Source organism: Hoplias malabaricus, chromosome 8, assembly GCF_029633855.1.
Source record: "Hoplias malabaricus isolate fHopMal1 chromosome 8, fHopMal1.hap1, whole genome shotgun sequence".
NCBI lineage: Eukaryota > Metazoa > Chordata > Actinopteri > Characiformes > Erythrinidae > Hoplias > Hoplias malabaricus.
This window is the reverse complement of record NC_089807.1, coordinates 2,343,285-2,358,036: the sequence shown is the minus strand read 5'-3', so window position 1 is coordinate 2,358,036 and position 14,752 is coordinate 2,343,285. Positions and strand designations below refer to the sequence as shown.

General features: G+C 37.3%; 1 protein-coding gene across 3 annotated transcripts in view; it reads left to right on the top strand.

Moving 5' to 3' along the window:
- Positions 1-14,503, top strand: part of rtn1a (reticulon 1a) — a 30,366-nt gene extending 15,863 nt beyond the window's left edge. Inside the window, exons 1-7 of one of the 3 annotated variants that reach the window (XM_066679030.1) lie at positions 162-490; positions 10,403-10,610; positions 11,083-11,221; positions 11,467-11,536; positions 12,211-12,257; positions 12,798-12,856; positions 13,627-14,503. In XM_066679030.1, coding sequence (XP_066535127.1) covers positions 442-490; positions 10,403-10,610; positions 11,083-11,221; positions 11,467-11,536; positions 12,211-12,257; positions 12,798-12,856; positions 13,627-13,669 — 615 coding nt within the window. In that variant the 5' untranslated portion in view covers positions 162-441 and the 3' untranslated portion in view covers positions 13,670-14,503. Of the gene's footprint in view, positions 1-161; positions 491-5,986; positions 6,040-10,402; positions 10,611-11,082; positions 11,222-11,466; positions 11,537-12,210; positions 12,258-12,797; positions 12,857-13,626 lie in introns of those variants that run through there. The other 2 variants (XM_066679031.1, XM_066679029.1) reach the window with 2 other exon arrangements.
- Positions 14,504-14,752: the final 249 nt, after the last annotated feature.

The window sequence follows — 14,752 nt, the reverse complement described above, 5'->3', positions numbered from 1 at the left end:
CCCCCCCCCTCCCCATAGTAGCAGTGTCTCTAGCCTTGTGTTAGACTATTCTCCCATCATCCTCTCTCTCTCTCTCTCTCTCTCTCTCTCTCTCTCTCTCTCTCTCTCTCTCTCTCTCTCTCTCTCTCTCTCTCCCCACCCCCTCCCCGTACAGCATTGTGTTAGTCTCTAGCCTTGCGTTAGACTATTCTCCCATCCTCCTTCTCTCTCTCTCTCTCTCTCTCTCTCTCTCTCTCTCTCTCTCTCTCTCTCTCTCTCGCTCTCTCTCTCCTTTGCATCCTCCTATTGCTCCTTCGGCCATTCATGTTGTTGTGAGGTGTAGAGCTGCGAGTGAAAGGAAAAAAGACAAAGGAAAGCAAAAGGAGAGCAGAAGGGAAGAGGCGGTGGAGGAGGAGAAGGAAACGATAGAAGAAAAGGAGGAGGAAAAAGGGAGGTGCAGATATGGACTGTGGGAAGAAGGAGTGTTCATGGAGCTGCTGGAAAGGCCAGGGTACTGCCTTCTTTATTTAGGCTGTTATAATATTGTAGTGCTCTTGGACAAGCAGGTGTGACTGTGCATGCTTTGGGAAAAGGCAATATATAGCTATATATGTGTGTGTGTGTTATAAGAGTGCATGATAAGGGCTGTGCTATCACAGTGCTATCAAACAAGCATGAAATTGCACTTTTGCCTTTGTGGGATATACAGGACAGTGTATATTTTAGTTGGTGGTAACATTGTGGGGCTTTGATTTGAAGTAGAATTGCTGATGGATGGATATGGTAGGGGTGGGTTTATGGTCAAATAAAATAATAATCATTAAATGTTACGCTATTACCACATCACCCACTCCTGCTGTCTGTGTAGATGGATGGATACACAAATAGCCTGATAATAGATCAGTATAGTGAGAAAAATCACATCATATTAGATGAAGGAAGGGCCATATCAGTGGACAGATAGATAAATAAATAGATATCATTTTACTTATTAGTTATTTAGTTATTGCTCAGTAAAATACAAGGCAAGAAAATGCAGATATTAATATTTGGAGGGCAGGGGTGGGTGATATAGCAAAAATTACATCACAAAATATAATCTAATGATCACTATACCCAACATTCATTTATGTGTTCATTCATTTTCTGTAACTGCTTCATCCTACCGTGAACACAGTATCCTTAAATGCACATTGTGAGTTAATTTATCACAATATGATAATAAACTAGTCATACTGCCAACCTATAATTAGATAATTAGACAGATAAATGGCCAAGACCAGTCAATAGCTCATTTATTTTGCATTGATTTCCATGTAATTAGGCACTAAATAATAAGCCTAATTGTGTAATACAAATGAGATGTTAGGGGCTACATCGTGTAGGTAACTTCAGCAGCAGCAACATGGCTGTGCAAATCATACATACATCGGAGGATAAATCATCACACTTTGTATGCTTACAGTAGACTTAACCAGCTCTATAGGTTTACAAATGTGTGTTTGACGCTAGATGAATGTCTACTTGTAAAGATCTCTGATCTATTACCGATAGTGAACTATTGTTCTAAATATTATGATGTAGACAAAGGATGGGGTTGAGGAGGATGCTGTGTTTTTTTTGTGGGGCGGAGGGGGTCCTACTGTTTTCCTCCTCGTTCATGAGACCGGTTGCCATGGTTCCAGCATTTTCAGGCTGTTTTTGTGCAAGAGAACCAGCTAGTCGCTGTAGCAACCAGGTCACACCCATCTCCATTACATCATGCACCTCCGGGAAGCCATGGTACCTGAGTGTGTGTGTGTGTGTGTATGAACGTGTAAGTGCGTGTGCCTGTGCCTGTGTGCAAAGCCTGCATGTGTTTTCAGTGTATGCTTATATAAAAGCAATGACAGAATGATAGTACAGCTGTGTGCAAATGTTTGGACACCTCTGAACAGTTTTTATGTTCATATTTGAAATTAAATAAGAACACACTTTGAAAAATATCCTGAAATTTCATCACATAATTTCACTATTGATTTGACCATACTGGAAAATTATGGGCCCTGACTGTTAGTGTTTTAATGTTGTACTGTATACTGTGAATCATCTTCCTTGAAGCAGAAGCTCAAGGAAGAATGTGACATCATAATGAAATCATGTCCTCCATAAGATGACTATATTCAGAACAATAAGATGAAAAGAGTCTCCATTTTCTTTTCTTTATCTTTTTATTTTGTTTTGTTTTTCATTTAAAAAACACACCAGCTGCTGTTAAATTACTTACATTGAAATATTAAAACATTTAAAATAACAATCACATTATTATTATTACTATGTTTTTAAATGTTTTTGAACCCAGATCAATGATTTAATAATTAGATTATTAGATCAAAGCCTTTATTTGGAGCCATAATTGAAAAAACACAAAAAATCCCACCTCTGATCATGTTAATATTAGATTTTGGCCCTGTGTGGTTTCTAATTTAGCTCAGAGGTTTCTAAGTTAGCTCTAAGGTTACATTGGTGCACATGGATATTTGTTGACACCCATGTTTTATCTCAACCATTTAACATACATGTATTCTTATTTGGGTCACTGCTACGATGACACTTTGGGAAAGATCCTTGCATAGAAATATTGACGCTGTTTAGTAGTTCTGATAGTTGACTGAGACCTGGTTACATTATGCCACCTGTTTACACTCACAGACCTATCTAGACCTTTTATAAAGAGACTGATGATTTAATAGTTTATAGCATGTAAGGCCTTTAGTCCAGCTCCTGAAGTCCAAATCAATGAGGACTAATTATCACGAGTAAACAATATTAAATGGACTATTTTTGTTTGGATATTTCAAGATTTAACTAGCCTATTGTGTCAAAATTTAAAAGTGAAAGAATGATTGATCATAGCTGATTACATAATATAGAGTCATATTTTTGTAAATAATATAATAACAATAATGTAAAAAAGGTAATAATTAGAGTATTTTAACAATATTTTAATGTACTACAGGCAGAGTCGCTTTCACACAGGGTCCTAGGGTTGTGGGTTCAAGTCTGTGAGGAACTCCCAGTGTGTTCTCCCTTTGTTTGTGTGGGTTTCCTCTGGGTGCTTTTGTTTCCTCTCATTGTCCAAATACACACATTGGTAGGTGGATTGGCTACTCAAAATTGCCCATAGGTGTGAGTGTGTGGGTGAATATGTGAGTGTGTGTCGCCCTGTGAAGGACTGGTGCCCCCTCCAGGGTGTGTTCCCGCCTTGCGCCCTGTGATTCGAGGTAGGCTCTGGACCCACCGCGACCCTGAACTGGATAAGGGTTACAGAGGGTTAGTAAAGTTATGAGATTTTTAAATCACAGTGAGTCTATATGAATGGTGTAAGACTATATATTTGGGTTAATTTTATACCTTGTGTAATGTTTATATTCTATATTCTTTGTGTAGATTCAGTGCAGTTTTAAAAAATTTAAATTACAATTTGACCCAAGAAGTCAAAACTATTGTTTGGGAACTAAACATTCTCATACAAGTTATACGTGACACGGTTTTATTTCATTCTGAGTTATTTCTGATGAAATGCAGTAATGGTGCTGAAATCTACTGAATTTAAGATGTCTTATATGTGGATTTTCAGTAGTTGAAGTGTCTGTTTCCTGCACAAGTGTAATCTGGGTTTGACAGGGCTGCAACTTCCTGTTCTCTTTGGTTCCATTTCCTATTTTCCAATGGAATCACGATATTCCCATGAGCCTTAGTGTAAACAGTATGTACAGCAAGGCTTTTAGGCTCAGAGCTAGTCAGCTCTTTCATGATTTGTCATTTTATACAGTTTATCTTGAACAATGTAAGGGAGAGATTTGTAAAAAAATATCCAGTTTAAAAAATTCAGACTTGAATAGCTGCTTACAGGAAATATATATGTACAATAAACAATAGAAAATGTCATTAAGTAAAAGCCGGGTGAATTTACTCAGTTCCAAGCAATGTTTTAATTAATTAAAGCTGCTCTATCTATATTCCATATGATGTCACTGTGAAGAGTAGCTGCCATTTTGAGCACATACTTTTATACACAAACTAAACCTGTGATGTTTACATTGATTTATATATGATAATTTCAAAACATTTTTGAATGTTTTTGAATGCTCCTCCCAACACACCTGATCTTACTAAGCAGCTCATTAACAAGCACTTATTGGGTGAATGTGAATGTTTTAGAGCAGGGGAAACTCAAAAAGTGCAGGATAATTGTGGGAGAAAGCTACATTAAACCGTGATTTGAAATGAATATATGAAAATAGAGGGTGATTCTATACACCTTCAACTCATGTCACTTATAAAAAATACATTTCCTAAATATTTATGACTTCTATATCATCATTTTTTCCTTTTTACATTATATCTATTAGCAAGTCATTATTGCAGGGATGTGACTGATTTGGGGCAACATACGACTAGTTTTAGACTCATGACACTTAATAGATGGTCAGCTACTTTGTTAGTTTTTGCTTGTGGATTCGTTGTCCATATGTTTAGCCCAGCAATGACATAAGGGTTAAAAGAAATCAAAATATTCCTTATTTTTAAGATTATTTGGACACCTTATAAAATAAAATAAAAACTCAATCCAGAAACTGGATGAGGAAAGAATGTTTAAAGTCTGCCAGAGTTTACCTTTAACATTGTTTTATTTTTAGTGTTTTATATCATTTTAATGTAATATTTGCTGTCTCTATGGCAAAGACATCTCACTGGAGAACAGAAACAGGCTAATTTGTTGGCATGGCTGCTTGGTTGAGTGGCTATATTTATACACACACGCACACACACACACACACACACACACACACACACACACACACACAGACACACACACAATTACTGCCCCCCAACCCTTCTCTATGCTATTTTAAATGTAGCCTAAAACCCTGTTCATGAATCAGTGTGTGTGTGTGTGTGTGTGTGTGTGTGTGTGTGTGTGTGTGTGTGTTCGCACAGATGAAGGATATTTTATAGTGTCAGAGTAGTGACGCTCTTAGTGAGTTATGTCTCGTGAACCTTTGTCATCTTCCAAAGAAGTGTGTGTGTGTGTAGGTGTATATGTTTGTGTGCGCATGTGCAAGTTTAAAAGGATGGAATTGGAGCACTGTATCTATGGCAACTATTACCACCCTTCAGCTTTTCTCTCCTTTTCTCCATCCAGTGCATATATTGTTATAGCTGCATTTGTACACCTTCACACCAGATGGTGACACACACCCCTTATAACTTAGTGAATCCAGTTTAATTTAGATGTATTGTTTGGAAACAGCTTGTATAATATCCGTATGAAATATAGCCTAATGCTCTGGAGCTGCACATGAACATGAGGTCACTATGTTTAATGCCAAATGTGGGCAAAAAAAAAGGAATAACTCTCCTTAGTATTGGACTCTATTGGTGGAGCTCCATCCAGTACCTTTGGGAAGAGCTGGAGTGGTGTTTTTCTTTCAGGAATAGTCATCCATTATCAGTACCTGACCACACTTATCCTTTTGTGGCGACATCCTATCCTCAGAGCAATGTTTCTAATGTCAGTTTACACTTGAGAAAAGGATTTATTGCAGCACAGGAAGAACACCCCTTCATTTTAGATTAAAATGTTGGAGGAGTTAAAATCATTTTGATCATTGAAATAATTTTGAAAAAAAAAAATCAAAATGAATAATAAGTTGATTAATAGAAATATGAAACCTGTGTTTTTTGCTGTAAATAAATCTTGCTACTCTCTGCTACTTAAAATATCTAGTAAGCATGACAGTTTTAATTGGAAGATATATAACAGTATAATTACAATATTATTATTTTAGTATGTTTTACTACAAAGGCTGAGCATTAGTGGCCTCTGTGTGTATATGTTTGTGTGTGATTAGCTAGCTAATGCTAGTGTGAGATGTCAGTATGTTAGCATTCGGTTCCCCCTCCCTCTCTCTCTCTCTCTCACCCTCCCTCCCTCCCTCCCTCTTTCCCTTTGTGTGCTCACTCGCCTGCTACCTCTCTCTTTTCTCTTTCTCTCTGCAGTCATGGCAGGAACAGGTCAGTGTTTATCTCATTTTGCAGTAAAGTTTGTGTGTGTGTGTGTCATGGTACTATATAGCCTTTAATATATAGATTTTGTAGGACTGCAGTGGATTAGCACTAGTTTGTTTATATGTAGTTAGTGAAATGCGAACCTGTCTGGTGTCTTAGTGTCTTCAGCTTGACATTTGACCTCAGTGTTTGCTGATTAAGAATGTTTTGCTCTTTCCGGAGTATAATGACTTTCCTGGTTAAATTTAAAGTTAAATAAGAAAAAACATAAATCTAAAAATCTTTACGTTACGTGTGTGTGTCTTTACGGTCAATGGTCATGTACACAACAACAGCTGCTGTCTGGTTAAGCCACATTAAGGCTATTTTGAGGCACTGGATACGGAAAGTGTTAAAGGTTCCCCTGCTTTTTATCCGTGGATTGACAAGCTTAGCATGGTGTTCTCAGCCATATGCTCAAATTTGTGTCTTGAATGAGATAAAATCTAATAAACAGGAATTATTAGCTCTGTACTAATCTAAGACATTGATAAAGGCTTTAGGTGTTACAGAGTGTTGTAGAGCAGCTGGTGTATAGGCCCACATCTGTTCCAGGTGATTAAACTGTGATTGGTTAATGTTAACTGCTTTCAGCATAATCAGAGCATATGAAAAGATATGAAATGGCCGATATTTCTGCCCTCCTCTCTGCTCGGCTGGGTTAAATATAGCACTGCAGGACTAAAGGGAGAATTACTCAGGAGACTTGAGCTCTCATACACACTTATATATATATATATACACTTTTCCTTTTTTATCTGCAGTTCCCTTTATAAGATGTTGGCAGATGTAGGTGTGAAAACCCCAGTTGAAAGCATCATCTGTGAAGATAGACCCCTGTTTTTCTAGTGCTTCACATTGATTCTTTTTGGTTCTCATGGCAACACGTTATCCATCTTTTCTTTGTGTAAAATGTATGACAAGGAAATGTGTTGAGTGAGTGTGTTGCTTTTCCACCCACACTGAAAGCTGTCTACAGACCAGAGCCTGTAGGTCATCTACAGCAAAAATGCATTTAAAGCAATGGTGTGGTGACATTTTTAATATGCACAGCTTTAAACCAAATGTAGTTGATTAAGTGAGACAGGTTTGGTGCCTGAATTTGGCTTATTTAGATTTGCGAGTCATTGAGAGAGCTTGTACTGCTATTTTATCTATGAAATGTGTACATGTCATTTTTACACACTTTCCTTGTTGGCCAATTCCTAAATACAAGGTTTCTGAGATGTGAAATTATTACTAACAATGCATCATTGTAGCTGAACATGCTTGGAGGAGAACAGTAACTGCTTTTCTCTTACATAAACTCAGGTATGCCAGTGTAGCTACCGATATGCTGAGTGATGTGGTGGAAAGGGAGACCCATCCAACACACCCAAAGAGAGAGAGGACCCCTAGATACAGATGGCTTTGGCATTACTGTGGCATTGAGTTTACTGTTTCACAGTTTCACAACAGCTATACTTAGACAGCCTCCTTTTATACATGTTTATATATAAGTGTCTCAAAATATGTCAGAATCTACATATAAAAGTTTGTGTAGAGGTTACAGAGCAACTCCTGACAGTTTGAGGTGAGCGTGAGAGAAATGATCCCAAATGTCAGGGTATAAATTAGCATTATTTTTTGGCTTAGCCCATTAGCACAAGTGCAGTGGGTACGAAAAAACAATACCAATTGCACAATGATTTTAGCCACCTCTCCACACACCAATCTATGGGAAATATCAATGGGAAATAAATGCTCAGAGACCCTACCACATTTCACACATATATACATCACAGTACTGAAGGAAAATGCTAACTTTAATCTCCTATCTATAAAGAATCTTCTTTGTGCAGTTAACACCCACTTCAGGAAGCGCATCTGCTTCTTTGTTTTATATATTTGTGAATATATGAGAGACTATCAGCTGAGATCTAACAGTATCCAAATAAAAATCTGCCTGAACATTTGAGTTGCTGCATCAGACACTACGCCTGGGTTTAGTCTCAGTCTAGTAAACATCCTTAAAAGCTCCAAAGCTGAACTAAAACGGTGTGACAGAGAGAGAGAGAGAGAGAGAGAGAGAGAGAGAGAGAGAGAGTTAAGACGTATTTAATCGGTCTGCTGAAGGGATTAACAGCTTTAGTAGCACTATATGAACACTTCTGGAATCCATAAATTTTGGCTGAGAAAGGCAAGGCTGTATCTCAATGTGTTCTCGTGTGATCCAAAAAATCCCATCATTCACTGCGGCATCACCTCTTGAGGTGGCTTCTCAATAATAAGTCCATTCTTTGTGTTCATGGTATTGAGGAACAGCCCAACTTTATATATTTGTCTGTGCAGTTTAGATTTAGCATTGTTTCCTCGTGAAGCTGCTAATCTCGTAGGCAAAAAAATGCTTTCAAATTTCTGTAGACAATAGGGTTTATTCTGAAAATATTAGTATTAATAGAGAAGATACTCCCATTGGATGCAGTAATAGCATCTACCCTTCTTGGATGGTTTTACACAACTCTGTGAGGATTTGATAGCATTCAGCCACATACATATTAGTCAGGTCTGTTATTGATTTTAGATGATTAGTTCTTGGTCACAAATACCTCTCACAAATGAATTAAACGAGACATCACTCCAAAGAATACAGTCCCACAGTTCAATACTAGTGCTCCTTACACTGTTCTGGCAGACTCTTTGAATTGAACCTTGGTGACTTTAGGCTCCAGTGCCTCTCATTTAGTTTCATAATGCTTTTCTGTAAAGAATATACAAGCTGTGTGTGCACAACTCAGTGTCTGTGTTTGGTGGGTATCATTTAGGAGCTGTTTTCACTCAGTATAGCTTTAGGGTAGGGTACTAACTTTGGTGAAACAAATAGTGAAAGAAATGACTTTTGTCTCCAGTGCAGCTCCTGTGGAGGTGATTCGTCATTTTAACTTCAAGAAACTTGTTTGTCAGTGCTAAGCTGGTCACTTTGAGCCCTTATCTCAAAACCCCTGATAAACTGGCTATTTCTGCTGGCAACATAACTAACCTGTGTGTGTGTGTGTGTGTACAGGTGCTCATAATGTAAGCAGAGCTACAGGTTCATGTGTGAGACACAGTCAGGTGTGGACCGATAACTACATGTGAGGAGTGAAAATTAAAAAATATATAAACTCAGTGTTGAGAACCCTATCCTGATTTTCCAGGTAGATATTCCCAGCAGTTGGAGGGGTTTTTTCCCCCCAGAATTTTCCTCGTTTGAGTTTCGAAATTCTTAGTTTGTAGATCTAGTAAAATGCAGCATGTCTCACTCCTAATCACGATGCTAGCAAACTGGGAGAATTGCCACCAAGACAACATCATAAGAGCTAACTACATTTTGAAGAGAATACTACTCTGCTAATCTGTTTTCATTGCTCAGCACGCTTGCAGGAGAAAAATACTCTCTACTCCTTTTTCATCAGCTCATATTTGGAAGAGAATGTTAATAGCTAATTTTTTACATCAGCTCAACTGAGTTGAAGGAGAACTTCCCAGTCCTGGTAGCTAATAGGCTACTAGGCAACTGCATTGACCAACCTTGTGCTGGGTAATAGGGAAAGGGAGGGCCATCCTGTACACCTAGAGACCAGTTATGCTATCTTGGATTCCCAGGCTCAGCTGAAAATGTGAAATCTACATTACACTGTATTTGCATCTTACACCTGCAAAGCATCTAACTCACTATAAAGATGATTTCATCTCCTCACTCAGCTGCTAATAACTAGTTTTTATTGAACATGGCTGGACTAAAATAAGTCATGCTAAAGTGCTAGGCTAACTCTAGGGCTCAAGGAAGCAAGAAAGATGTGTATAATACCACAAAAATGTCCATTTTTATACGTTAGGGTTCCACACTAGCCTTGCTTATTAGAGTATATGCTAACTAGCTTTTCTCCCTGGAGGATGTTATGTTAGAATAGTTTCTTATTACAACTATCTTGTGTATTTTAAGCTCTGCTAGCATGTTTGTTTGGAGCTCACACTATCGTGCTTGAAAAGATAACTGCTGTAGGCAGGGAAGATATTTCATTGCTTTGCTTTAAACAATGTTTTTTCACTGTGTATTTGAACTGTGCTGGATTCATGTTTTTATAACTTGGATTAAGGCCTATGCCAAAAACACATTGGTTTAATTTTAAAATTAAACCAAAAACCAATCAGTTTAATTTGGATTCATGGCATCTGACAAATACTCCTGTTCAGAGCGACTTACAGTTTTAAACATGTTGTAGAGGGAATCAGAAATGCGAAATGAAATACATTTCTATGTTACCTAGAACCTAGAAATAAATTAACGGCAACTGTGTGTGTTTTTCAGTGGTGGATCTCCTGCATTGGCGTGATGTTAGGCAGTCTGGCCTGCTCTTCGGCAGTGTGCTGCTTCTGCTGTTTTCGCTGACTCAGTTTAGCGTGGTCAGCGTGGTGGCCTACCTTGCTCTGGCCACGCTTTCAGCCACAATCAGCTTCAGAGTTTATAAATCAGTGCTGCAGGCTGTACAGAAAACTGATGAGGGACACCCCTTTAAGTAAGTATCTAGGAAAACCTCAGCAAGTGGTCACATACATTTGTTAAAAAAAAAAAATAATAATAATAATATATATATATATATATATACAATGTATACAAATTTTGAACTTCTATTCATCACCATATTAAAGTAGACTCTCAGACATAGTTGTGTGGTTCTGGAGATTTGCTTATTATTAAAACAGAATACATACAACCATCACTGATATTTACCCACCTACGTAATTCCCCTTATTTTAATCCAAATATATACAATCAACTAAGAAATGTTTGTTGTGAAATTTAGATTTAGCACTAGGCTAATGTAGCTAGCAATGGAAGATTTTAGCCTAGCAATTAGCATGGTGCTAACTGCGTACATAAATCATCACACACTCGTCACTAGCTGTGTGGAATTGTTAAGTAATAACAAGCAGATTTTGATCCCAGGTGATGCCTCAGGAATTTAAATCTTTGTGTATGTGTTTCAGGGCGTATCTGGAGGTGGAAATTTCTCTCTCTCCAGAGCAGATCAGTAAGTACGTGGAGAAAGTGCAGTTGTATATTAACTATACACTGAAAGAACTGCGTAGGCTTTTCTTGGTTCAGGACCTGGTCGACTCCATAAAGGTGAGAATTGTTTGATATTCCAACCAACTACAAAGTCAGAAATACTAAATGATGTTATATTATCACATCCTCTACTTACAACGACAAATGGATTGAGAGTGTATTAATGAGCTTGTCAGAAATAGTTCATATAAAATGAAAGCATGACTTTGCTATATATATTCTGGACAATTCTATATTTATATTTCTGGATATTACTGATGAAAATAAGTGGTGAAATCCTCTACACGTTTTTATGTGTGTAGTTTGCAGTGCTGATGTGGTTGCTGACCTATGTTGGCGCTCTCTTTAACGGCCTAACTCTGCTTATCCTGGGTAAGAAAACACAACACAGTACACAGCTCTGTATTTCTGACCAGTTTTATGCCACAAATTGTTTTTCCAGTGCAGTTATTAAATATACATTGAGATACTGTATGGGTCCAGATACAGTTTGGACCCATCTCACTGAATAGATGTTTCCAGTATCATCTTGGATTTATTCAAGTGTAAAATTGAATGGTCAATAATTAATTCCATGAATTTAGCAAAATATATCAAAAACTAAAAGTGGATTTGCTGCTTTCTAGAGAAACTTAGGAAATTTAATGTAATAACTTTCTGTGAAGAGCTTTCAGAAGTTGGACATCTGGTTCCATTCATAACCACTTTGAACTGTGAACTGTTCTCATTTAAGGAAACTCTAAAATGGAGCACTCTCAGACATTTTGTGTACATCTTCACAAGTGCTACTTCATTCCTCAGAGATTTTACTGTCATGCACTTGTCATATTTACTATAATAAAAAGCATTCTGAGTAATTGTATCCTTATTTTAACTGGTGTGGTAGCAGCCACAGGTTTGGGCAATTCACTACCTAAGTCAATGATTAACTAACACACAAACATAAACACACACGGTTTTCGATCAGACCGTTATGACCTAAAGCAGTTTGTGATGAAATCAAAAGTGTTTTTGACACAAATATTCCCTTTATCTGTTTTCTTCAGCGGTGGTGTCCATGTTCTCCATGCCTGTGGTCTATGAGAAATATCAGGTATGAGATCTAAGCATTCACACACATAATGTGCACAATTGCGTATCATTTCCATAAAAAGCATTAAATAAATTATACAATTAGAAGCAACTACACATGAGTCTAAAGTCACCATAATCAATGAAATTCTAGGGCTAGAGTGCTTTAAATGGGCTGTGAAGCAGTGGATCTATGTTCTCTGGATTGATAAATTTATATCTAATACCTTTGAGATGAGTTGGAGTGGGGTTTGTGATCCAGAACTAAGCATCCACCATCAGTAGTTGATGTAGCAGAATGGGAACACACTCCTGATTAATAACCTTCATTTCATGTAGTGCATAGCGTGTAAAAAGGCACTGTTGAGGATGGATAATGATTAGGTAAACATGAATGCTGACAGTTTTTGTAGTTGATCAAACTTTATTTATAGGTGAACACAGGAAAGAAATAATATGCAGTGAAGTATAGGATACAAGATATTCCTATGGAAGTATCACCCTTTCTGCTTTTATTCATATATGTCCTAATAACTTTCCTCTCATTCTCTTTTTTTTTCAGACACAGATAGACCAGTATCTGGGGCTGGTGAGAACCCAAGTGAACTCAATAATGGGAAAGTAAGTCCTGCATATAAATGTAATCAAAACAAGCTTCAGGTCTTTTGGAGAGAGAAATTATTATAGAAGCAGCATGGGAGGTCTGTGATTCTACTGTCTTTGGCCATGTCCTCAGGTTTTTGAAAATGCTTTCTAGGGTCGTTTGTGAAATGATGCACTAGCAAAACACTGCTTTTGGGAACATTGACATCACAACTAACTTTCATTTATTGAGCTGCAGAACTGACCTTTTCATAACTGCATTTTTTGAGAATGGTGACATAAACAACCCAACAAAAGCCAGCTGTAGGTTTTCTTTTAGATCTGTTTGAAATACTGAATAATATAAGTTGTCTAAGTTGATGCATGTTGCCATCACAGCGTCACACACATTGTACATCACATGTAGTCTTTTCCCTTCCCGGACTGGCTTTATTTTTTTAAATGGTATATTGAAAACATGTATAGTCGGATTTTCCAAAACATTGGTGTGGATAAAGAACTTTGGAAAACAATCTTTCATTTCTGTATGTTCTGGGTGCACATTGTTCCTTTGGTCCTACCCTGTACCTGTGAGCTTAGGTAGTCGAGTGACAGCTCACAGGTGCATTCCTTTGCTTTGTCCATGTACTCTTTCATCACTGTTCATTTTTGTTGTTACTGTTGTGTCTGTGTTAATATCATGATTTGCACTGTGTTTAATTAACTTTCTATGTTCACCTCAGTCACTAGGTTCACCTATGATTACTCGTCACAGCAGGTGTGAAAGAGAGTTTGTGTTGTTTTTGCAGGATCAGGGAGAAGGTTCCTGGGGCCAAAAGGAAGGATGAGTAATCTCCTCCCATCAACTACCAGTGAAAATGTGATATTGTGAGCCAACAGGACTACAACTAATCCCAGCACATAAGGACCCCAAAGGCCAAGACACCGCCTGTTTAAAAAAAAAAAAAAAAAAAACAGAAAAGCTCACATTATGCTAAAATAGTGGCACAACTGTTGAAAAAATCACTGAAATCCCCCGCACTAGTAGTTATGACCGCTAACAAGCTAAATCACTAGAGCAGATCACTGTCATGGGGGGATTTTAAGGCTATAGATAGAACTGAAAAATCATAAATTGCTTTTTTTTCTTTCATTGCTTCTGATTAAAATGCATGAAGTTCAGTCTTGAGTGAGTCTCTCCACTGCTTTTTTCAGCTCTTCCTTTGGCAGTGCTTTTTCTCTGACTGTAAAACGGTGGTGCACACACTAAAATAAAAGCATCATGCCTGTCGAAGTCATTTGAACTAACTGCTTAGTCACCATGTCACTGTAAAGAGTGTTTTACTCTTGGTGTGTATATACATACAAGCATAAACATATTAATATATCAGTCAAATCGTGGGTTTTGTTTTATCCTGTGTTTTAAAAGCACAAAAATAATTTAAAAATGTGTTCACTAAGTGTCGTAACTGTAATTTTTTGCTTTTTGTAAAACTCTAGGGAAGTCTACACACAAGCCGAAGTGGTTTTAGGATTAGTTCCAAGATTGAGAACCATCCAGTGATTAAAACCTGTCCAACTTTGTACTATGTTCAGTTTAGTTTATTCAAAATCAGTGGGACTCTAACTATTTGCACTTGTATTTAATTGATGAATGAATAAAATAAATGTTCCGTAATGTAAAAAGTGTCATGCTGTTGTTTTTTTACAAATCAAAAAATGTCTAGAATTAATAATTGCTGGTAGAACACCCAGTGATTTCTATGTTGTATGTCAGCATTAAGCTTATGCTTGTGGTCCCAGTTAAAAATAACTGAAGGCTGTAAAGACATTAGTCGAAATGTAGAATGTGGTCCAAAAAACTCCAAAACAGTAGTTATACAGATGGCAAAAAAATATATTTTATTGTTTAATGTCAATAAACATTTATTCATA